We start from the raw sequence: 25,215 nt of genomic DNA on the forward strand, positions 1-25,215 counted from the left end.
TCCAGCCTTCTGCCTCGTCAGCTGGGGGGCCCGAGGAGCCCGTCCAGCCTCCTTCCTCGTCAGCTGGGGGGCCCGAGGAGCCCATCCAGCCACCAGCTGCTCCACCAGCAGCCTCATCCACGCTTGCAGCAGCAGTTTCATCCATGCCGCCACCTGCTGCAGCGCCTCCGTCTGCATCCTCCACGCCGTTGCCTGGCCCGGCCTCTGCTGCATCCTCCACGCCGTCGCCTGGTCCGGATTCAGCATCCTCAGCGTCGCCTGGTCCAGCGCATGCTTCGGCTTCATCCGCTTCATCTGGTCCAGCCACTGCTTCATCCTCGCCTGGTCCAGCCTCCGTGTCTTCATCCTCGCCTGGTCCAGCCTCCGTGTCTTCATCCTCGCCTGGTCCAGCCTCCGTGTCTTCATCCTCGTCTGGTCCAGCTCCCACATCACCTGCAGTGGCCTCCTCTTCAGCTTCAGCTGCTTCGCCTGGTCCAGCTTCAGCATCCTCATCAGCTGCTTTGCCTGGTCCGGCCTCCGCTTCTGCTTCAGCCTCGCCTGGTCCGGCCTCCGCTTCTGCTTCAGCCTCGCCTGGTCCGGCCTCCGCATCCTCATCAGCCTCGCCTGGTCCGGCCTCCGCATCCTCATCAGCCTCGCCTGGTCCGGCCTCCGTGTCTTCAGCCTCGCCTGGTCCGGCCTCCGTGTCTTCAGCCCCGTCTGGTCCGGCCTCCGTGTCTTCAGCCCCGTCTGGTCCAGCCTCTGCATCCCCGTCTGGTCCAGCCTCGTCATCCCCGTCTGGTCCAGCCTCGTCATCCTCTGCATCCCCGTCTGGTCCAGCCTCGTCATCCTCGTCATCCCCGTCTGGTCCAGCCTCTGCATCCTCGTCATCCCCGTCTGGTCCAGCCTCTGCATCCTCGTCATCCTCGTCTGGTCCAGCCTCCGCTTCCGCCTCGTCTGGTCCAGCCTCCGCTTCGCCTGGGGCTGCAGGGGCCACGCAGCCTTCAGGTCCCCTACTACTGCCTCCACATCGTCGGTCATCTGCCAGGCCGCTTGTTGGGCGTCTCCGCCACCGTGGACGCCCTCCTGAACACCCTCCTGAACGCCGCCACTGCCTTCCACGTGGCCGGCCCCCGGAACTGTTTGCCCGTCGTCGCAGTTGCCGTCCACACGGTCGGCCCCCGGAACTGAACTGTTTTGGCCTCCTGCGCTGTCGGCCTCCGGGTCGGCCCCCTGAACTTGACCTTCTGGGTCTTTCTGGGCTCTGTCCCTCCTTCCTGGTCCCCCGCCGCCCACCCTGGTTGGGTTGTTTTCTGTTTTTGGCTGTTTTTTGTGCTTCTGTTGGGCGGTCTGGAGCCCGCCCTTGTGGGGGGGGGTACTGTCACGGTCCTGGGTCGGGTCGACCCAGCATTTTGAGTTTCTTATGTTTTGGTTTATTTTTGCATTATGGATTGGTTATTCTCTGGTGATACTGTTTTGATTACAATTATATTCTGATTCTTTAGTTATCTGATGATGATGTTGATGACGATGATGATTATGTCTGGTTTAGGTTTTGTTATCTTGCCCTTATGTTTGGTTTAGGTTGCCTGTGCTTGGTCTTCTCTGCCCGTATGTCCCTCTGTTTGTCCATGACGTCATTATGCCTGTTTACGAGTCTGTCTCTGTCTGGCGTGTGCTTCCTGTCTTATTTTGTAGGTCTGTGTCCTTTGTCAGTGCGTTCAGCTTTGTGCTCTCCCTGTCTCGTCAGTGTAATCAACGTCAGCCGTGTCTCCCAGCTCTTTCCTCTTTGCTCCGTTCACCTCTTGTATTTAGTGTCTGTGTCTTCCCCTACTCGGTGTCGCATCGTTAACGTCTGTTCACCCTCACTTGCTGCGTGTTTAGGATTTCCAGTCCTCCTGCATCTCTGTTTAGAGTTTTGTTTGCTTTTGTGAGTTTTATTTTATCTTGATGTTCTGCTCCAGCAATAAAGCTGCATTTTCTGTCTAAACCTCGTGTCCTGAGAATCCTGCATTTTGGGTCCACCACTCCTGCCTGCCTGCCACACAGCCGACCATGACACATGTAGCCAGTAATGATTCCCAGTCCAAGAACTCCATGCTGCCCAAGCCAATATTAGAACATGAGTTGAAAATAAATAACTAAAACGGTTATTAAGCACACTTTCTGTAATAGTTATAACCTACCAAAATCATGATGAGCACCAATTACATCATAGCATAATAAATGTGAAGTGTTGCTTTAAAACTTTTAGACTTTAAATAACACAAAGAAGTCAGTGGAATAACATGAAACAGGGTAACTTTAAAGTGTCTCTTGGTATGAATGTCCTTGAATGTCGTTGAATGTCTAGTCTGCGTTATAGTGGTCCATTCTTTTTGAGTATAACATTTAATAGTCTTGGAAGTTAAAACAGAGTTCCTTTATGTAGTCACAATCTTGAAGGACAATGGGGGTCAGGGTACTAAAATATAATCCAGTTTGTCATTCAAAAACCTTAAACAATGGGACGTCTTTTGTCCCAGTACTAAAGTTGGGATAAGATTTATTCCTATCAGGAAAAATGGTTCCTAGGGGAGAAATTCCACCACAGAAAGTGAAAACTGACGGTTACTTCAGTTGGCAATGATTCGGCCCTGAGTTGACCCCCTGCTGCATTCATGAGTTCAATGTCTTCTTAGCTGAGGATAAAATGAGTTAAATGTGATTGTTGTTTGGTTTTAAGTGGAACCCAGGAGGAGTAACAGTATGGTGATGGCAATAGAACGTAAGAGAAAATCTTGATGATTTTGATGTAAAAAAAACAAAACAAAAAAACAACTTACTAACTATGTAAAGTGCCAAAGTTGCCTGTTTTAATGAAGTCGTACTGTAAGCACCAAAGGTTTTTCTTTTATCTAATTTATATTAGTTATCTTATTTACCTGCATCTCTCAGCTTCTGTCTATATGTACCGCTGTTGTAAAACCTTTCTGAGCTCAAGTTTCTGTGAATTGCCACAGTGCCTTTTCCCAGGAGATTCCACACCCACAGGCATATTGAATTGTGAATATGAAGCTTCAGGTAATTAATCAGTGTTATCATTTCCACCATCACAAAGGTCACATCTCAGGGTTTTTTGTTGTTGTTTTTGTGTTTTTAACTCTAAAAGTTGGATCATTTTGAAGTCTGGATCCAGAACCATGAATGTTTTCATTGTGAGAAATTAAATTATTTCATATTTACAAATATATACCAAATGTAATATAGAAAAAAACTCAGGGAAAATATCAATTCATGTGTCGAGGTCATTTTCAGCTTTTGCTGAAATATGTTATCTATAATTAATACACTTCGTAATTAATGTTAATGCTTTCATATTCAACCAAATCTGCTCAGCTTGTTTAAACTAGAATCCTAAGGTCAGATTCAGGCTTTGCCATGTAAACACAAAAGATGCTTGAATGTGCTCCAGATTTTAAAAGCATCTGAAAACTGAGGTAATGCATTTTCAAACATTGGCACTGAATTGATTTTAGAGTGAATAAGATCACAGTGTTGCTCATTTTTTCAGTAAAATGTGGAAAATATTGTATTCAGGTACTACTCCTGCTTCAGGAGTCTAAACGTGCGTCATCATTCGTGCATGGATAAAACCAAGACGCTGCATTTTTTTAGGTTAAGATGCTCAAAGGTCAGGGTTGGGATTAGGGTTTGGTTTGGTGCTGTTATGGTTATAAAGCTAGAGTAAGTCTGAATGAAGGTAATGTCCTTCGATGTGTGTGTGTGTGTGTGTGTGTGTGTGTGTGTGTGTGTGTGAGAGAGAGAGAGAGTCAGAGAAAGAAAGGTTTAAACAGCCTATATTAATACTTTTTTTAAAGTGAGGCCTGGATGTTGATCATTGTGAAAAAGAAGCGGCTCTGGGGAGCAACTGCTTATTGTTTAAAGGGATTTCCATAATCTAAAGGATGATGATGATGTTGTGGATTAATCTGTGGGGGACTGCTCGAAGCAGCCATTGGAGGGAAAACACTAAGCGATATTGATCTGGGACGATGAAGGTTACGGCCATCAATCAGGTGGCATGCTGTTCTCTGTTCCTGTGCCAGCAGGAGCATTTAACCAAACTTTGCCTCTACTTTGGCCACAACTCAAGAGTGTTTTCTTTGTACACACTCACTCTGCAGAGGTCTGGGATTACTCTCTGCCTCAGCGGACAGTGTTCATTTGAGCTGCGATTTATTACAGTGACTCTGTGGGTACTCCCAGCCCACAGAGGGGTTACTGTGGAAGGCGACAGATACGGTGCTCCATTCCTCTCCCCAGGTGCTCAGGCTTGTAGCTGGCCCATGGGAAAACTAAGCTGCTAACCCTCTGACTATTACAGGAAAGGACATGGTTCATTGAGTCCCAGAAGGGGAAGTCTTTTGGGACATTTTGAAGGCAACGCCAGCTCTTCCTCACAGCCCCTGACCTTCTCCAGTTACAGCTGCTCACAAGTTTCAGTCATCGGATAAAACCTCAAACCATGTGGATCAAGGGAGCAGTCACAGTGCTGGTGCTTACACTGAAAGAAAAATGGACCAAGGGTCATTATAGTCCAGCCGACAGTTCCAATGCAGTTTTAATCAAACAGAATGGCTGTATTGAATCACTTGATAAGGCTGTGAGATTCCCAATCTATATGTAATCACTCACGGCTCTCTCAGGGTTTCTCCCTGACCTTTAAACAGTATGCCTGATAATGCTGGCAGGATTCTTACCCTCATACTCACTGGATTCAAGAGGAATTGTATTTTTCAACTCTTTGTCCTGAGAAGCCTTCCCTCGGATCAATTACAGCTTTAGAGCCTCAAAAGGTCAAATTTACCAGGACACCAATAATTATTATATGGCAACAAGTTTAAATAATTTTTTTAAGTTCTGGGAACTAATTAGATTTTACAGTGTAATAGACAGATGCAGCTGTGTGTAGTATAAAGAGTTGTTCTGGTGCTCAAACACACACATATTGTGAGACAAATCTATGTCATAGCAAATATACAAGCATGTAGATTTGTGTGATAAACTGAAACCATACAATTGCATTATTGTTTTCGTAATCATGGTCCATTGTTCCTTTTCTGTGATTTGAATGCATAGATTTGTATGTTAAACTGAAGCCATATGGCACTGCACTGATGGTTCTAATTACTATGTGGTGTGGATAGAACTCTGCTGCACATTTCACTTTGTAATAGCGTTTCAAATTTACCATCAAGATTGTCACTTTATACTAGAAAATTGTACTTCAACTTTGGGTAAATTGTGTTTTATTGTAAATAGCTGAAAAAGAATGTGCATTTTTTATGTGTCCATTTTTGATGGCACTGTGTCTTATACAGTACAGTGGTCCCTCATTTATTGCGGTAGTTACATCCTAAAAATAACCGCGAAGTAGCCAGCTTTATTTTCTTTTTGCAATGATTATAGATGTTTTAAGGCTGTAAAAGGTGATGGTTAGCATCTTCTAGCATCTTTGGGTGCTAACGCAGCTGCCTTTGACGGTGCAAAACGTTTTGTCGACATTGTTGTGTTTGTTGGGGAGAAAACTTAGAAACATACAGTACAGCACTTCAGAGTCACACTGCTAGGATCGAAGATTTATGTAAATGTGACACCAGCTGAACGCATTCTGTATTGGACAGGAGACACGGCATGAGATTGATTGACAATGGTATACAGCCAATCAGGATGCACAACACAATGCACTGTAAAAAAAAAAAAAACATGGAAAATTGCACAACTTTTTTTTTTAATCAGCAAGGCTGCGAAAGGTGAACCGTGTGGACCACTGTATAGCACTTTTCCAGTACTGAGTACTGAAAGTGCTTTATACAACATGCCTCACTCACTGATTCACTGTTATCTACAGCTAGGTGCTTTCTAACATTCACACTCAGATGAAAGCATCAGAGAGCAACTTGAAGCTCATATCTTACCCAAGGATACCTCAGCATGGAGACTGGAGTAGCCAGCAATCAAGGCATCGACCTTCCAGTTAGTAGATGACGTGCTCTACCTCCTGAGCAACAGCTAGCCCCAATATTCCATCATGTTTCATGTTTCTTCTCTAATATTCCATAATATACCTAAAATTCATAGTTCATGTGTTTGTAAACCTTTTCACAAGGAAACACCAAGTAAGCCAAAGTGCACCAGTATAAACCCACTGGGAACATGGTCTTTTTTGAGAAAGCACTCAGGTCCCAGTCATGAGAATCCTTCCTCCCTACTGTCACAAAGTCCTTTCATAAACAGGATTAACACATGGACAGACACCTTGGATTAAATCTCAGTGGTTATTTTAATATCCCGTTCTAAGTGAGACCAGATGGGAACCTAATATCCGAGGGTTCAGCCTCCCATTCTCCTTTTGAAGTACTGTAGGTGTTGAAGTAACCCTGCTCTGTTGCTCTGAAGTGCTCCGTTATGTTATGCTCTCTCTGACATAACATATATTTTATTTTAGCATAACTGTGCAGATAAAGGAAGCCAGTCTTAGAAATGTGCTTAATGATAATGCCATGCTAATGTGGTATAAACTGGTACAAGTGGCCAGTCAGTCAAAGATGTTAAAGATGTGAAAAGCAGAGCAAGCACACTGCGCTACAACTCACCTTTCCAGAATTTGAACCTGAATTTCTTGTGGGGACAAATATGAAACACCTCTCCGTGTCCGTGATGCGGGGTGATTATCGTGGAAGCATGAAGCGCAAACTGCTCCCTTGGAAAAGTCTTTCACCTGGCAGAGGATCCACCACAGTTATCCTCACGTAGGTAGACAGCTCAGCCTGTAATGTGTTTGTTAGGCCTTACACCACGGCTCATTACAGCTCACAATTTGTTGATTCGTTTGATCAGATTGTACCCAATGACTCAAACTGCATGCAAACAGAGGCAGCTGTAAGTGTGTGTGCATGTGCTTGTGTTAAAATGTGTGTTTCATGCCTTGTGCATTTCTAGAGGCAGATGGCTAAAGGGAGGTTGATGCAATACTAGCTTCTGTAGCTGAACATTGGCATGAGCTTTGGGATAACTGGCAGGAGGTTTGCAGAGGTGTTTGGGGAGGTTGTGCCTGTTTGTTTGATTATTGAGTGACAGGGAACTCAGGAGAGACGCGCCTCACTAGTTCGACTGGCGCCTCAGGGCTTCGAGGTCGACAGGATTAGCATTTTAAAACCTCTGCTTCTCAGATTCGAGAGTGGGAGGTGGTGATGGAGTGGGGGAAACCTGTCTGATTCAAAAATTGGATCTACTGCCTACTTTCAGCTCCCCTCATCTTTTTCTAAATGTGTGGTTTAAAACAGAGTGGAAGTTTACCTGTCTCATTACACCACATCACACAGTGGGAACAGAAAAGCTCCGACTGGCAGGAAGCAGTCCTACAATTACACTGTTTTCCACACACGTTACCAGATTCAAAGACATTTTTAGTCTGTGAGGAAAACAGAACAGAAATGAAACATTCATTTTATATTTCTGTTATGTACAAAACAGTTGTTGAGGCTCCTATTAAACATGGTCAAAGTCTTAAATAATGAGGCGATGCGTGAGCCAAAAGCTCAGACTTCAGACTGGCTGAAGTCCAACCTGTGTTGTTTTTAAAGCTGCTTGAAACAAGCAGCCAATAAGAAGAATATTGATTCATAGTAAGGAGCCCAAAGAAAAATCACAGGGGTGCAAAAACACTTTGAACACAGCTGTACATTTCATGGTCGATAACGGGAACTCTGTAATTCCTAACAGTTATTTCAACACCTTGAAATCACCCTGTGATGTCTGAGTCATCATCACTGAACCCTCACTGAACCATCATCATCAACCCTAAACCAAACTCTAAACCTGTTAGATATATCTAATAGATATATCTAACTTTTATTCTTTGTTCTCTAACATCTTCCACCGAGGGAACCAAGAAAATAATTAATCTAATCGACACTTATCAAAATATTTGCCTCTCCAAAAGTATAGCGTTAGAGTAGGGGAAGTCAGTTGAGCAATCGCATCTTGATTGTTTGATTTTAAAATCGGGTCGTGTGCAGATGCAAAATCATAACTGTGTCATTATTCAAAAACTGTTAATTGTAGAGCATCAAACACCCAATACTGGAGCTATGTAAACAAATGTGTTTTTCCCTTCCTGATATCCCAGTGTTTTGCATATTTGTCACACTTACATGTTTCAGATCATCAAACAAATTTTAATATTAGCTAAAGATAGCTGAAGTAAATAAAAGTTGAGTTTTTATTTGATTAACCTCCTAGGACCTGGCGTCCACATATGTGGACATCACATTTTGGGTTATTTAGACCAAAATACTCAATTTTGCTCTACAAGGGCCTGAATAATGTCCACTTACGAGGACATTATACTGCTACTGTTCTATCGAAATTTTAAATGAATATCTTCATATGTGGCTCTCATTTTTATTAGAAACAAAAATCAGGTAAAAAGAAATCTGGTAATTCTTTGTTTTTACATTCATTGGGCCCCAATCAGCCCAAATATCAAAGAGAAATCAAAAATGCATGCCGTGGGAGAGTTCGGGTCTTAGGAGGTTAAGGGTGAAACGTTATCCAAACCCACTCTGTGGCTTTCAAACCCCAAAACACAAACAGAGTAACATAGTGTACGCTGTTATGTACCAGGAGGGTCGCCATGATTTATACATCAGGGAAACGAAACGACGAATGGCTAAGCAAATGATAGATAGCCATTGATCAATTGTCATTGATCAGCGGTTGTCGAGTAGTGGTCATGGTCATTAATATGCAGATGGTCAGTTTGCATATTAATGATCAAGAAACTGCCCTCACAGTGCATTGTTAGCCAGTGGTGTTAGTTCCAGTCATTATACAAATGTACTATTTAAAAGGCTGGAGAATGCTGCAGTCAGCTGAGACTCCTTGGAATGTCATCACCTGGATGATCAAGCATGCATCAAGTTTTACAAACAGACAAAAAAAATGAAGAAATCAGAAAGAAGGCAAACACTTTTTATAAAGTGTTTGCCTTTAGAGGAGGAAACTGTGAGACACGGGGAAATGTATTTATTTCCTCCTTTCAGCTCTACTAGAGAGTAACACGTACACATAGAAAAGCACTAAGTTAAAGCTAAAGTTAACTCTGTGGACATAAAGCAGTGAGTAATTTAAGTTGACTTAATTAGTCAACATAAGTTATTATGAATCTCTTCCACACTGTCTTTGTCCTGTCTCTTCCCCATCACCCCAACCTTCTGCGGCAGATGGCCCCGCCCCTCCCTGATCCTGCTTCTGCTGGAGGTTACTTCCTGTTAAAGGAGTTTTTTCTTTCCCACGGTCACCAAGTGCTTGCTCACAGGAAATCATATGATGGCTGGGGTAACTGTTTGATGTTATATAAATAAATATAAATAAAACTGAAGTGAACTGTATTGAAGTGGATGGCATGAAATTAACAAGTCTTAATATTTGCCAGTTTTTTATGGTTTTCTTTGTGTCTGAAACCAGTGGACAGATATATTAACTAACTTAGCTTTAGGCTCGCCACAGCTCTATTTTAGCCCCTGCAGGTTGTCTGGTGTGTAACACACAGGCAAAAATCTATATCACAGTTTTGCGAATACTAAAACCACTTTTTCATCAACTCATAGAAAAAAATATTAACAGTGAAAAACTGTGTTTATTTTCTAGAATAGTTCCCTGACAAAACTACAGCATGTGATGACTTTTATTTATCACGTTTGTGACAATCACAAACAACTTTCAGTATGTTGTGCTTTCGGTTATTGTCATTTTGTGTAAATATCATAGATGGCTGCTTTGATGTCACCCACATGTTTGTGAAGTAAGAATGTTTTAAATATTTTGTTACTCTAAATGAGTGACGGATCCAATAAACTATTCAGGGGTCAAGTGCAAGTGATGCTTTCCCACAGACTGCTATAGGACTCCAGACCCTTCCTTTTAATGTAACCTGCAGTACTAAAGATCCTGGGAAACATATTTCCTTGCTTAAACTGAATAGTCACTTCTTGCCCTGCAGCCGTAGACTAACTGCTTTGTTCTTTCTGGAGTATGTATCCTTACTCCAACTCAAGTCTGCTTTTTAACTCCACTGAGTGCGATCATCCCTCCATGACTCTTCACCACACATGCTTCACATGAAAAGAAAAGTTGACTTTTCTGAAATACAGGGACATTCAACCAAACCTAGGACCTGAATAAGATTTGTAGAGTATTTATGTATAAAAAGGAGCTAAAAAATAAGAATCCAGCAGCTTGAAGTAGTGTCCTTTTACTCTGAGGTTGTTTTTATTCAGCATACGGTGCCTAAACTCTACTCACAGATTGTTTCTCAACAGTAAAATGTGGCCTTGAGACAGTGTGTGAGGTGGAGAGAGGTGGCTCAATATGGAGGGAGTGTAGTGTTTCGAATGCCTCAATACAGCATTGATTAAGTATGGCATATATGTTAGTCTCTTTATTTGTTTGCTGCAAAACTCAGGGCCATTATTTGAACACCTTTAAACAACAGATGCTACAGATGGAGACAGCTTATTTTATTTTGAGATTAAATTAATTTTGATTATTTATTTTATTCAGCATCCTACAGGTCAGTAAGTGTTTAGGGTAAGAGCTGGGTTAAATAAAGTCTTACAAGTGAATTTTGACATTAAAGCTTTTCTGTTGAAACCTGAACCACAGGTTAAGACTTCAGACTGGCTGAAGGTTCCTAATTTCAGCCCTGTTCGGACCCCTGATGGGTCTCTAACCTGGTGGATGTTAAAGGTAAAGTCACTCACTGTGTAGGTATGTGATGGCTTTTGGTTTAAAATTTCAGTTTCGTTCCTGTTTCCTCATCTTTCTTTTGCATACACATTTTTGTTTGCATTGTGTCTCCTGTGCGTCCTCTGTCCTCCTGCCCTTTGACCTTCAAGTCAAGCTCCAACGTCTCAGTTCCTAAAATGCATCTGGAGAACAGGAGGCTTGTTGAAGGAGCTATAATCAAGTATATTAAGTGCATTATTTGCAGAAGTGTTTTCACTTTTAGTACAAAAACAAGCTATGGTGCCCAGCTGGACTATCTAACTTGTTATAAACGACTTCAGTTATTTAAGGCGTGATCGATCCTGCTTGCTGTCCTTCATGGTTTCCTGATGACTTTAACCATCTGATGTATGAATCATCATAGTTGATCACCATAACTGTGACCCTAAATTGTGGCAAAACTAAATATTTGGAAAAGTAAATAGTTTTTGATGTCAGTTAGAATAATTATTATCTTTTGTCCCATAATTTCCAATCAACTTATTAAAAACAAAAGTATTCTTCAGTTAGTTTCAGCATCAGAATTGGCGGGCATTCCAGATGAGAGACGATGACTTCAGACAGTATATAGTAAATATACTATATTTAGTATATATATTATATATATTTTTTAAATATATAGTATATATAAAAAATGTATAATGTTATATCGCACCATGATGTTAACTAAAGGTTGGACCTCAATGCAGAAAAACTGTTTATATCTCAAATCATAAAACATAGCCGAACTTCAACAAAACAAATTCATGATGCAGTTGTGCCACACCCTATATTTACTTTACCATACAGTGAAAATCTTCCATTTTGTTAAATGCCTTTTGTCTCTGGTATCTTTGGTAGGGGCTACAAAGATGTGAGCAGAGGGGTCAAGGATGTGCAATTATGGGAAAGGGGGCAAACTTCACCTGCCTCTGTTGTTACTATAGTGCAGGTACTTTGTGCCTCAGTTGTTATCACCTTCTGTCTTTATTTGTGCTTCTCCTTAGGTTTTTAGATTGTGCCTCCTTTGTCCTCCTGTGACCTGGAGTTCACTCTGTGTTGAAAGATGTCTCAGCTCTGAAAATCACAATTGGACAGTGGAGCCCTCATCAGAGGGGCTATAATCAAGAATGCTCAGGTGTATTATTTGTGGTTGTGATTTTACTCTTGACACATAACAGAGACGTGTGTGTGTTTATAAAAAGGTCAGTTTTTTCCCCTGTTGTAGCACATTGTGAATTTGGGTAGCAGTTGAAATCAGTCATAAATATGGGTGATCATAAAATAGAGCAGTAATTTCATAATCTAACTATACCAAGCTTCATATGTCGTTGGCATCACTAGGAAAGAAATTCAAATGACAAAATGAGGGTGAAAAACTCATTTCAGATGCCAACAGGTTTTTTTTATGCCTGCTGAACTCTGTCGGTATCTTCAGCTGATAGCAGCACCAGACTGCAGGCAACACGTTCTCACTCCCAAGGCGTAACATTTTACGCTAGGTGACAAATCATCAGAAGATTACGTTTTCGGCTACCCAACACCTTCCTAAATGACGACCTCTGAAAAATGAGGAAATATGAGAACCGTCTGGACTCAATCTACACATGTTCACTCCTTTTCTTCAAATCGTTTGGAAACACGCTATTTAACGTCATTAAAGCCCAGGTTAAGGTCAGGAATAAGGTTATGGTTACGGCTAGGGATAAGGTTAGGTTTAGAGCTGGAATACAGGGCTGGAATGTCTATTACCGTGGGAGCATCATTCCACTGGATTTCATCCATAACCCCACGCCTACCATAAGGAAGGTAGGCGTGGGGCGTGACAAAACGTTGGCATGTTACGCCTCGGGAGTGAGAACGGGCTGAAACACATGGGAAATTACCTGGGTTTATACTGTTATGATTTGATAGCTTATTCATTAGCTGTAACTGAAGATATATGTAGCATTTCAATCTTTGTCATCATATATGGTGGTCTGTCGGCTGGTTTGTCAGTTGTTGAACAAGACACGACACACAGTGTGCAAAACCACTGTGTTACACTGAGCTCTGTTAAAACGTTTGAGTTGGCAAGTCAGATAATTTGTGAAGAAACAGACTGAATTTGCTATTATCACACAAGCAAAGTGTACGCCACATTATTTCTAAAGGATCTTGTTTCCACGTAACTATTTTAATTCAGACCATTTTCCGTTGTCTTCTTCGAATCCAGAAAACAAACACATTTCACTCACTTTGTGCCCAGAGTGCATCATTTGCATTTGAACACACCGTGTTCATTTCACATCATTTCATCAGCTCTTGTTACTTTTATTAGTGCAGCTCACATCTAGCAGCGAGCTCTAAAGCAGACAAGTATTTGCACACTCTTTTTCCTGCTAACCTGAACTCATCTAGCCCAGATGTATGTACTCATGCTTCAGTATTCCATTACTGATGCTGTATTTAGCAGTACACTTAATGATTATCACATGTGTCATGTAGGCCTTGAGCAGATCAGCCCCTTCAGCTTTCCAGCCTCCTAATTCTGGAGGGAGCAGGAAGTGTGGAACCAGTAAAAGAGTCGAATGGTTAATATTTGGACAGTTTAGGTCATCAGGAACACATACTCATGCTGTGGTTGCTGCTCAAGTATGTAAATACGATCGTGGCTCAAGAGTTGGGTGTGCATCTTATAATCGGAAGGTTGCTGGTTCGAGCCCCGGCTCAGACAGTCTCGGCCGTTGTGTCCTTGGGCAAGACTTCACCTTCCGCCTACTGGTGATGGCCAAAGGGGCCGATGGCGCGATATGGCAGCCTCGCCTCTGTCAGTCTGCCCCAGGGCAACTGTAGCTGCCTTCACCAGTGTATGAATGTGAGAGTGAATGAATAGTGGTATTGTAAAGCGCTTTGAGGGGTCCCGAAAAATGCTATATAAATGCAACCCATTATTATCAGATCAGAAGAGCAAAAGGAAACTGTTAAATGTTGTTGGTGATTGTTTTTGAGGGTGAGAATTAACTAAAGTGGATGACCAAAAAGCTGAACAAAAATACAGCGGTTTAATTTCAGGGGTGTAAATGACTAATTGAGGAGAACTGAGAGATCTTAAAACGTCTTGGCATATCACATGCATAAGCAAGGAAACGCCCCTGAATATTCACGATTCTCCACCTCATGAATCGTAACAAGCATCCACATGGGAAGCGATTCGCGCCAATGTGATGACTGGAAGCCAAGAAAAATGTCCAGTCCTTCATGGACAACAAGTCCAGTATTCAATCTCTCTAACAAACCTTCGGACTAATCTGGAAACCCATCAGCTAGTCTGCTAAATGGAAGTGAAACATATAGTAAATAGTGAAATATTGGGCAAGCTTTCTGCAGTTTCCCTTTTAATCACAACATTTCCTCCAACAACATAGGCAGTCAAGTTTCAGTTTGGCACATTTTTTCCTATTTTCATGGCAAAATGGAGACTGCTCTTCTCAGAAGAGAAAATGAACTTTAAAGTGTGATCAGTACATCTACATCAGATAGTTTAAAAAATAAACAAACACACATTTTAAAAAACATTTAGAAAATGTATTAAAGTTTATAAAACGTATAAATTTGCTTAAATGTCATCGAGTGAAACATGTACTTCATCTCAGCACACAGATTAAGGTCAGTTAGAGATTACAGATACTCAAGTGTATAAAGCACAACTGTCCACAAAATCAGTTTCTTCCATTCCAACTTCTTTAACACGATGAAGAGCTGTCTGAGGATTCAGGGAGAGTAAATGGTAAATGGCCTGTATTTATATATCGCTTTACTATTCCCTAAGGACCCCAAAGCGCTTTACACATCTACAGTGGGGCAAAAAAGTATTTAGTCAGCCACCGATTGTGCAAGTTCCCCCACTTAAAATGATGACAGAGGTCAGTAATTTGCACCAGAGGTACACTTCAACTGTGAGAGACAGAATGTGAAAAAAAAATCCATGAATTCACATGGTAGGATTTGTAAAGAATTTATTCGTAAATTAGGGTGGAAAAGAAGTATTTGGTCACCTCAAACAAGGAAGATCTCTGGCTCTCACAGACCTGTAACGTCTCCTGTAAGAAGCTTTTCTGTCCCCCACTCGTTACCTGTATGAATGAATAATAATAATGGATTGGATTTATATAGCGCTTTTCAAGGCACCCAAAGCGCTTTACAATACCACTATTCATTCATGCTCACATTCATACACTGGTGGAGGCAGCTACAGTTGTAGCCACAGCTGCCCTGGGGCAGACTGACAGAAGTGAGGCTGCCATATCGCGCCATCGGCCCCTCTGGCCAACACCAGCAGGCAAGTAGGGTAAAGTGTCTTGCCCAGGGACACAACGACCAGGACAGAGAGCCCGGGGATTGAACCGGCGACCTTCCGGTTACAGATGCGATTCCCAACCCCTGAGCCACGGTCGCCCAGACCTGTTGGCACCTGTTTGAACTCATCATCTGTATAAAAGACACCTGTCCACAGCCTCAAACAGTCAGACTCCAAACTCCGCCATGGCCAAGACCAAAGAGCTTTCAAAGGACACCAGGAAAAGTATTGTAGACCTGCACCAGACTGGGAAGAGTGAATCTACAGTAGGCAAGCAGCTTGGTGTGAAAAAATCAACTGTGGGAGCAATCATCAGAAAATGGAAGACATACAAGACCACTGATAATCTCCCTCGATCTGGGGCTCCACGCAAGATCTCATCCCGTGGGGTCAAAATGATCATGAGAACGGTGAGCAAAGATCCCAGAACCACACGGGGGGACCTGGTGAATGACCTGCAGAGAGCTGGGACCAAAGTAACAAAGGTCACCATCAGTAACACACTACAACGGCAGGGAATCAAATCCCGCAGTGCCAGACGTGTTCTGCTGCTGAAGCCAGTGCATGTCCAGGCCCGTCTGAAGTTTGCCAGAGAGCACATGGATGATACAGCAGAGGATTGGGAGAATGTCATGTGGTCAGATGAAACCAAAGTAGAACTTTTTGGTATAAACTCAACTCGTCGTGTTTGGAGGAAGAAGAATACTGAGTTGCATCCCAAGAACACCATACCTACTGTGAAGCATGGGGGTGGAAACATCATGCTATGGGGCTGTTTTTCTGCCAAGGGGACAGGACGACTGATCCATGTTAAGGACAGAATGAATGGGGCCATGTATCGTGAGATTTTGAGCCAAAACCTCCTTCCATCAGTGAGAACTTTGAAGATGAAACAAGGCTGGGTCTTCCAACATGACAATGATCCAAAACACACCGCCCGGGCAGCAAAGGAGTGGCTCCGTAAGAAGCATTTGAAAGTCCTGGAGTGGCCTAGCCAGTCTCCAGACCCCAACCCCATAGAAAATCTGTGGCGGGAGTTGAAAGTCCGTGTTGCTCGGCGACAGCCCCAAAACATCACTGCTCTCGAGAAGATCTGCATGGAGGAATGGGCCAAAATACCAGCTACTGTGTGTGCAAACCTGGTAAAGACCTATAGTAAACGTTTGATCTCTGTTATTGCCAACAAAGGTTATGTTACAAAGTATTGAGTTGTATTTTTGTTATTGACCAAATACTTATTTTCCACCCTGATTTACGAATAAATTCTTTACAAATCCTACCATGTGAATTCATGGATTTTTTTTTTCACATTCTGTCTCTCACAGTTGAAGTGTACCTCTGGTGCAAATTACTGACCTCTGTCATCATTTTAGGTGGGGGAACTTGCACAATCGGTGGCTGACTAAATACTTTTTTGCCCCACTGCAGTTACCCACCCATTCACACACTGGTGATGGCAGCTACATTGTAGCCACAGCCACCCTGGGGCGCACTGACAGAGGCGAGGCTGCTGGACACTGGCGCCACTGGGCCCTGTGACCACCACCAGTAGGCAACGGGTCAAGTGTCTTGCCCAAGGACACAACGATCTAGACTGTCGGGGGGATCGAGACTGTCGGGGGGCTCGAACCGGCAACCTTCCGATTACAAGGCAAACTCCCAACTCTTGAGCCATGATCGCCCCCCTTATGAGTAGAGCTGCGTAAGCCTGGGAAGGGCTGCAAGACTGAGGAAAAGACTTTTGAGAAGGTGACAGCTGTTGCTGGAATCAATCAGAACTGGAAGAAATATAAAATGATCATCAATGGGCCTCAGCCTGGAGCTCCATGCAAGGCCTCTTGGCCAGAGGATGATCATAAGAAAGGTTGGAAGCCCCAAACTACATGGGACAAGCATATTAATGATCCAAAGCCAGCTGAGACCACCGTCACCAGTAAAACCATTGGTACCACACTATGGTACCTATTCGGAACCACGATAACAGGGTTCTTGCTGATCGGAGCTGGCTTGGCCCTGGCTTATCGGAGAATTAAGAAAGCGGAACCGGCTGTTCAAACCCCCCCAAGGCTGCCCGCTGGGATTGAAACGATGGGACGAGGCACGACTTCTCAGAATGGGCTCACTGAGTGAAGCATGGTTAAGACCTTGGAGAAGCTGACGGCTGCCGTGAATACTCAGAATAACACCTCTGAGCGAAAGTTGGATTACATCTTTCAAATTCTCATGAGCTGCTCGCATAAAAGAAAAATCAACAACATCAACATCATAATGTGGATATCCCCTTAGCGTCAGCTGTGTTCTCAAGGCTGGAGCCGAACAAAAACTCCCTGATAACGACTGTGTGTTCAGAATCAATCAGAATCAGAATACTTTATTAATCCCAAAGGAAATTAGGGTTACAGCAGGCAGCACGCTAATGGCGCATGCGCACTTACAAAGGAACCTTCTGACCAACTTTACACAAACATCACATTGGGGAGACATGTCAGAAAGGTAGGCTGATAGGAAAAAAAACAACGAAAATACATACAGTAACATACATAGCATCCGGTCCTGCAGCATGTCTGCACTGGTCCAGTTGACTGCCATCTTCCCCGGTAGGGCACAAGCATCGAAGGCGTTTGGAAAGGGAGGGGGGATCAGTGTGTGCACATCAGTGTATGTGTGTGTGTGTGTGTGTGTGTGTGTGTGTGTCCAGAGTTCAGCTGAGACAGTGTCCTTCGTCCCGACAGGCTAAGTAAACAGTCTTCCAGCCAACCCAGGTGGCCTTGCGTGGGATGGGAAGAACAGCCATAACACAGTCATTATCAGGGAGTGATTGTTCGGCTCCAGCCTTGGGCCTGCAGCTGGCGCCGTGATGGGGGTCCGCAATTTTGATATTGATTTTGTAAATTTCCATGCGAGCAGCCCAGGAGAATTTTCAGGCTGCTCTTTAACACTCTGACGCTGGTCTCTCAATCTCCCGTTGGAGAGCCGCAAGCCTCCCCATGATGGTATCAAACTTCTGTTCCATGGTGTTGTCATTCTTTTGATTCTGAGACCTCACAACTGCAGTGATCCGTTCCGTGATGTGTTCCAACTGTCGCTCAAGGGTCTCATTCTGAGCAGGCCTCTCTCTGATGTATCCCTCCCATACGCTCAATGGTGTTATTTTGAGCCTTCACAGCAGCTGTAAGCGTCTCCAAGGTGTTAACCATATTACGTTCGTTGTGAGAGGTCGCGCCTCGTCCCATCGCTTCGATTCCAGCGGGCAGCCTTGGGGGGGTTTGAACAGCCGGTTCCGCTCTCTTATTTCTCCGATAAACCAGGGCTAAGCCAACTCCGATCAGCAAGAACCCTGTTATCACGGTTCCGAATAGATAGATATCTTCAGCGTTCTCGATCGACAGTCCCGCCAGGCACATGACCCTCCAGTTCTGCCACCCGTCCATCGTGTATCTGGCAGGGAAAGTCCCTCCAGGGCACTCGGGCTCTCCCGAGCCCAGACTTCTCGTTGAGAAAAGGGTGTCAATCGCATTCAGAGACCAGTTGATCAAATCCATAATTCTGTTTAGGTTTTAGAGAACGACAGTGAGAGAGTGTTGCAGGGAAAGTAATGCACACGAGACAAGACAAGGACATAGAGGCTAAGCAGGGAAGATAAGGGTAAGGAGGAGAGGAGAAAAGTGCGACCGCCTTCGCTGAGAGTGGGAAGAAAAGTCGTGTTGACTGTTCTTCCCACTCTATGCAAGGCCACCTGGGTTGGCTGGTAGACTGGTTACTTAGCCTGGTAGAGCGAAGGACACTGTCTCGGCTGAACTATGGACATGCACACACATACACTTACACTGATAAGCACTCACACATCCCCCCTCCCCTTCCAATGGCTTCGATGCTTGTTGCCTCCTGGGAACACGAGGCGGGTCTGGGCCCACGCTGGAGACACGGCGCAGTGGCAGGATGGCTGCTATCTTGCCTGGGATTACTCCTCATCCCCTACCCAACCCTGTTGCTGTTCATGTGCTCTATAATGTTGTACTGTGGACATTTATGTGCTTTCTGTGCAGAGGAGTTTTTTGGTTTGTTCTCATGCTGTCCTCCCAGGAGCCCAGCATGAGTTAGAGGTCTCTTTTTTTCCTCTTGTACTTTCCCATTGTAGTGTACATTTCAGTGTTTTTTCTGTAATGCAACCGTTCTCTGACTGTATCCCCATGTGATGTCTGTGTTGTGTGTGTATGGTCGGGGGGCGGGTTCATTCCACTGCAGGGCAACCTGCCACTGCATGTGGTGAATAAAATTTGAACTTGAACTTGCCATAATAACTGAAATCTTGCAGTGTCTGCAAGATGCCTCAAGAACGCACATGTACAGGCCATCTTAGGTTTACGAGTGAACTATCTAAATGATTCAGAGAAGGCTTTGAAGAACGTGCTGTGGTCAGTCAAGTTAACTTTCTGATATCAACTCAACATGGTGGAGGAAGACCACACGAAAGTATGACCCAAAGAACAGTTAAGCACAGAGCTGGAAACTAGAGATAGCACGATAACACTTTTATGTCCGATACTGATATCATAAATTTGGATATCTGCCAATACCAATATGAATCCGATATAGTGTATTTTTTAATCAATAAAACTGTTTTTTTAATATCTTTCTGCATTTCGTATTAATTCATACTCAAGTTTAAAAAACAAAATAAAACACTAAAGCTATTCTGTTATACCTGTATGCAAAAAATACGCTGTCCCCAAAAATATTTAATAGTTCAGCAATACTGATCAATCTAATAAAATTAAACCTGCACCATCCTTCCTATTCTGTTTTTTTAAAGAGTAGAGAGCGGAAATATTAAGCAACCTAACTAATAGGGTTGCCAACTCCCAGCAAAAAAAAAAAAAAAGGGAACCACCCCCCACCCTCCGCCTCGCGATGCTTAATCGACGTAATCAACTTTAATGCAAAAATCACAGAAATCAGTTATTTTTCCACAGTAATTAAAAAGATTCAACTTTCCCTAGCTGCACCAAGGCCGATCAGCAAGCACTCCAGCGGGTGGTGAAAGAAGCTGGCAGAATTATTGGAACAAGTCTGCCAGAGATCAGTAATATCTTCCCCACTCGCTGTCTGAGGAGGGTGCACAGTATCCTGCGGGACCAACATCACCCTGCGCGCCACCTTTTCCATCTGCTGCCCTCAGGGAGAAGGTACAGGTCTATACAGGCCAGAACATCCAGACTGGCCAACAGCCTGTATCCACAGGCTGTGAGGCTCCTGAACTCTCTGCCCCCCTCTCACGGGCAATAACCATATCCAACTTCTTAATAGCAATGAACTGGTCTGCATTGGTGCATCATATCTTTATTCTCTTCCCCCTCCTGCCCCCCCCTCTTTCTTAAATAGATAACTATCATATCTGATATCATATCTCACAGTACAATAATATTGAATGGGTTGCATTGTTGTATTTTGTCATGTTTCTCAGGTCTTTGTCTGAATTTCTACGAACATTATTGCTAAGGATTGTCTTATTGCATTGGAGTCACACTGGGTTAAATATGTACACTTGGGTTTTAAGGGGTATTTATTATTTTCTTCTTTTTTTGGGTTGTATGGAAGCCCCAAACGCAATTTCATTGTTCTTGACAATGACAATAAATAAATACTACTATAAAACAGAATTGCAGACTGCACAGATGGTTCCCAAAGGAAAAAGTACTATAGCTTACTAGGGTATATTAGACTTAACAGTTACTATATACAGTAATGGACTTCTATACATTTTACATCAGATTAAAACTTTGGGTGTAAGATTCAGATAATTATTTATTAAAAGCTAGACATTTTAAATGAGAATAAGAAAGAAAAGTATTTCTTTGTGCCCCCTTTTCCCTGTTAATGCCCTATCGGCCCCCCTGGCTAAACTTTGCTAGATCCGCCCCTGATCTAGGGTGCTGGCAGGAGCTAAATGGTAAATGGTAAATGGCCTGTATTTATATAGCGCTTTACTAGTCCCTAAGGATCCCAAAGCACTTTACATATCCAGTCATCCACCAATTCACACACACATTCACACACTGTACTGTAGGAGCTGGTGAAGAAGACACTGTGTGTGCTGTGAAAATGTTCTTCTAATATCTGCTAGAATAATAGCTTCCAGGGTTTAATTTGTGAAATGTAGGCTTGGCCCCATGATGGCTGCCTGATCATTATTCTTTCTCCTACAGGACAAAAACCCAAAAAAGCATTAACCATAAGCTTTAACTTTTGGATTACTACATGATGTTTGTGATGCCACACATGGCACACAGGGCCTGTGCTGGATGTACTTCACTGCTGATCATCAGTGTACAAACAGGCCCTTTGTTCACCAGCAGGCTTCCTTACGGTGTGTTCACACCGAACGCGATGGACGCGAATAAAACGCCCCAAACGCCCCTAATTTGACGCGTGTACATTCGCGTCTCAACGCGTGTCCAAGAAAAATCCATCGCGCGTCAAAATATCATATTTTGACGCGCGTGAACCGGAAATGTGGGAGGAATGTGGGAGGGAGTTGTGCCAGACCGGTATCTTTGCAAGATGGCAGCTATCGAGCTAGCGCTTGAAGAGAGAGTCTCCCTTCTCTATGTACTGTGGAGAGCAGAGCAGCGGCGTAAAAGACGTCCTTGCCATACCTGGGTCCATCAGGTCCTCCAGAGGCATGAGCAGTTTGGTGAGTTTCACCACTTGCTCCAGGAGCTGCGCCTGGATGACGGCCGATTCCAGCGCTATCACCGTCGGCCAGTTTGAGGACCTGCTTTCCCTCGTCGGTCCCAGCATTGCCCGCCTAGACACCAACTACAGACGCTCAATCCCACCTGCAGAGCGCCTGTCCGTCTGCCTGAGGTTAGTAAAACTATTTAATACGGTAGTCCTTTATTGATATCTGTGCTAATATGCTAATCCATCCAGTTATACACTGCTAACATGGATGTGCTATGCTAACAGTGAATGCTGTCGGTGTTTACTGAAAGCAAACTGTGGTACAGAGACGACTGTTTATAATATTTCTAGTGATACTCAGAAGGTCTCATCAAGTCCCGATTTAATTCGATTTATGCTGTTATCAGTGTTTGCATGATAGCATGGCTGTGGTGTCACATCAATGTATGCGCTCGGTGTTTGCTGATATCAAACTGTAGCATTAGGACCACTGAGTTAACCTTGTAGTGATACTCACTCCTTTTTATTTAGACCTGGTTTAATTCTGGGATAGTTGAATATTTGTATATAATCCCTGCAGCTGTCAGACTCTATAGCAGGGGTCACAGCCTTTATTAAAACAGAGTTAGATAAAACTGTGAACAGTTTGGTTCATCTCTAGTTACATGGTTCTATCTTGATAAGCTATGTCTTATCACAGATTAATTTTTCAAAAATATTAATGATTTAAGCAAGGAAAGGGCTACATGTCAACACACAACTCTTTATTTCTATTAATGTCTTACTTCATTCCTACCTGATTGACATGTTTAGGAATTATGAGTGATTGGCTCACTGTAGTTGTGAAAGTTGCTACCAATCAAATTATGATATGTTAAAGTTAAAACAAAACACAACTGTTTTAGATATGATCTAATATACATTTTGTAATTATCCTTATAATTACAAAAGGTTTTATGTAAGATTCATGTTTTGTGATTTAAATCTGACATCACAAAAGTATTTTGGAATTTGAATAATGTATTTTGTAACTGCAGTACACATAATACTGATTTTGAACAATTTTGTCCAGGTTCCTTGTCACCGGGGACTCCTTCAGGACCATCGCGTTCAGTTTCAGAGTCGGTGTGTCCACGGTGAGCCAGATCACCCCCCAGGCAGCGACGTCCATCTGGGACTGTCTAGTGGACGACTTCATGGCTGTGCCTTCACCTGGAGACTGGCGGTCCATCACAGAGGGATTCCAGGAGCGCTGGAACTTTCCTCTGTGCTGTGCAGCTCTGGATGGGAAGCACATCCAGACAAAGGCACCCCATATATCATATAGGAGACACACACATTGATATACACTAAATATTCATTTCATTTCTTTTTTGTGGTGCCCAAATTGATGCACCTGCTTGATTTTGTTTAAACAATTATTGCACACTTTCTGTAAATCCAGTAAACTTCTTTTCACTTCTCAAATATCACTGTGTGAGTCTCCTGTATGATATTTAACTGACATTTTTTATTGTAACAACCAACAATTTATACAGGAAAATAATGTCTATTAACAAGGTTGCCCAAACTTCTGTATCCCACTGTATCAGTATATTTTGTCATTAGTATAATATGAAATAAATTCTACATGTGTCAAGTCGTGTGCCAACATTTGCTGTGTAGTAGAACTGAGACATTAGTCATTATAAACATTTATTTGAAATAATATTAAAAGTCTCAAACAGAAAAACATTAAACATAAATATATAAAATATAAGTATTTACAGAGAGACAGGAATAAAAAGGACCAGCTGCTCTCCAGAGCAGGAACAAGGCTGAGGAGGAAATGCTCCATTGGAGACTGGTGTGGCCTCTTCAGGGACTACAGGATGGCCAGCTCCACCGCCGATGGACCGTCCTGGGACCCGTCCCTCATCTGCCTCGGAGCCGTCCTCCTCTGTGGGCCTGTAAAACAGCACAAAACACAAAGAAATGAGAAGGCTGCTACTAGATTTTAATTTCAACATTGAAAAAAAAAAAAAAAACAATAACAGGATATAATCAGATTGGTTGTAGATATTTAGTAAAGGTGATCACAAGGGAATCCCACCGACTAAAAAAGGTATCAGTGCTTGCTGTACATATCTGTGGGTGCAGCAGCAGGAGCTCAGGGACTGGGGATGCTCTGCTGCAGAATCAGTTGGTTCTATCAATACAGTATTAAATGTTAACAGGTTGGATATAATAATTGTAGAGTAGACAGTGGTCCCTCATTTATTGCAGGGGTTCTCAGAATAACTAGCCCCTGGTCACAGTTCTCACAATTGATTCTCAAAGTGCAAACCTTTGTAGATTGCAAAACGTAAAAGTATTATTATGCCGCGGTTTGTCTTCATCTGCCCGCCACTTTCGTGCGCCTTTTTCCCTCACGGTGCAGGTGTCTATTTCCGAATGAGGCTCATAGTTATGGGTGTTTTTGTGCTGTTTTTTCTATTGGACGCGATGGTTATCAAAACCAAACGTGATAAATTTGGCAAGCGCAGGAGACACGGCACGGAGCAGATTTGTCAATCAGGCTGCAGAATGCAATGCTGTACTGTGCAATAAAAAATCAGCGAAAAAGCAAAGCAGTGACGGATGAACAGCGGGACCACTGTGTGCTGTTTATTAATAAACAATAAAATATATTCCTAAATGATAACATGCATAAAAGCAGAACGGTATTTGTACGTCAGTGGGAAAATAGCGGTGGCTTGCTAGCTTTTGTGCTGCTTCCCCGGGTCAGTGAAAACTTTCAAAAGAGAAATGAATGAACTTACCAGGTTGCCCGATCTCTTCACATATCTTCCTCCAAGCTCGGTCCTTTTTATTCCTGTCTCGGTACTGAAAGCAGCTGGTGTTGTACAGCTCCGAGTTGTTTGCTACCGCATTGATTAGCCTTCCCCTCCATTGAAGTATGAAAGGCTTTGGCTGGATCTGCCCCTTTGACCTAGGTAACAGCCACGTCACCAGGCTCCTGATTGGTTGTCGCGGCGCGATTTGACGCTGGAGTTCAGATTTTTCCAACTCGAGCGGTAGACGCGAAACGCGCGTATGCACAAAATGCAACACAAAAACTCACGCGCGTGGTTTTATTCGCGCGTCAAACGCGCCAGACGCGCTACACTGACGCGCGTTTCACGCGTTTTGGCGTTTTCGCGACGCAAATCTGCTTCCGAATTTTCGCGGGACCCGCAATCGCGCGTCATCGCGCCTTTCCATTGACTTTACATGTAAACCTGACGCTCTATTCGCGTCCATCGCGTTCGGTGTGAACACACCGTTAGGAGATGTGCATTACTCATGCCTGCAGCTTCTCCACGATGGCCCCATGCTGTCAGCCTGTGGCAAGTAAAAACAGAATCCCCTGCTTATTACTTTTG

The 25,215-nt window shown here is 43.3% G+C and overlaps 1 protein-coding gene across 1 annotated transcript; it reads left to right on the forward strand.

Moving 5' to 3' along the window:
- Positions 1-21,778: 21,778 nt before the first annotated feature.
- On the forward strand, positions 21,779-23,450 carry LOC146719224 (uncharacterized). Its single transcript, XM_085461815.1, has 2 exons — positions 21,779-21,994; positions 22,884-23,450. Exons 1-2 carry the CDS (start codon positions 21,810-21,812, stop codon positions 23,152-23,154), a joined length of 456 nt encoding a protein of 151 aa, XP_085317941.1. The 5' UTR covers positions 21,779-21,809; the 3' UTR covers positions 23,155-23,450.
- Positions 23,451-25,215: the final 1,765 nt, after the last annotated feature.

This window comes from Copadichromis virginalis, linkage group LG1 (genome assembly GCF_057382275.1).
Source record: "Copadichromis virginalis isolate Kocher_CV1m ecotype Utaka linkage group LG1, C_Virginalis_male_GT1.1, whole genome shotgun sequence".
Lineage (NCBI taxonomy): Eukaryota > Metazoa > Chordata > Actinopteri > Cichliformes > Cichlidae > Copadichromis > Copadichromis virginalis.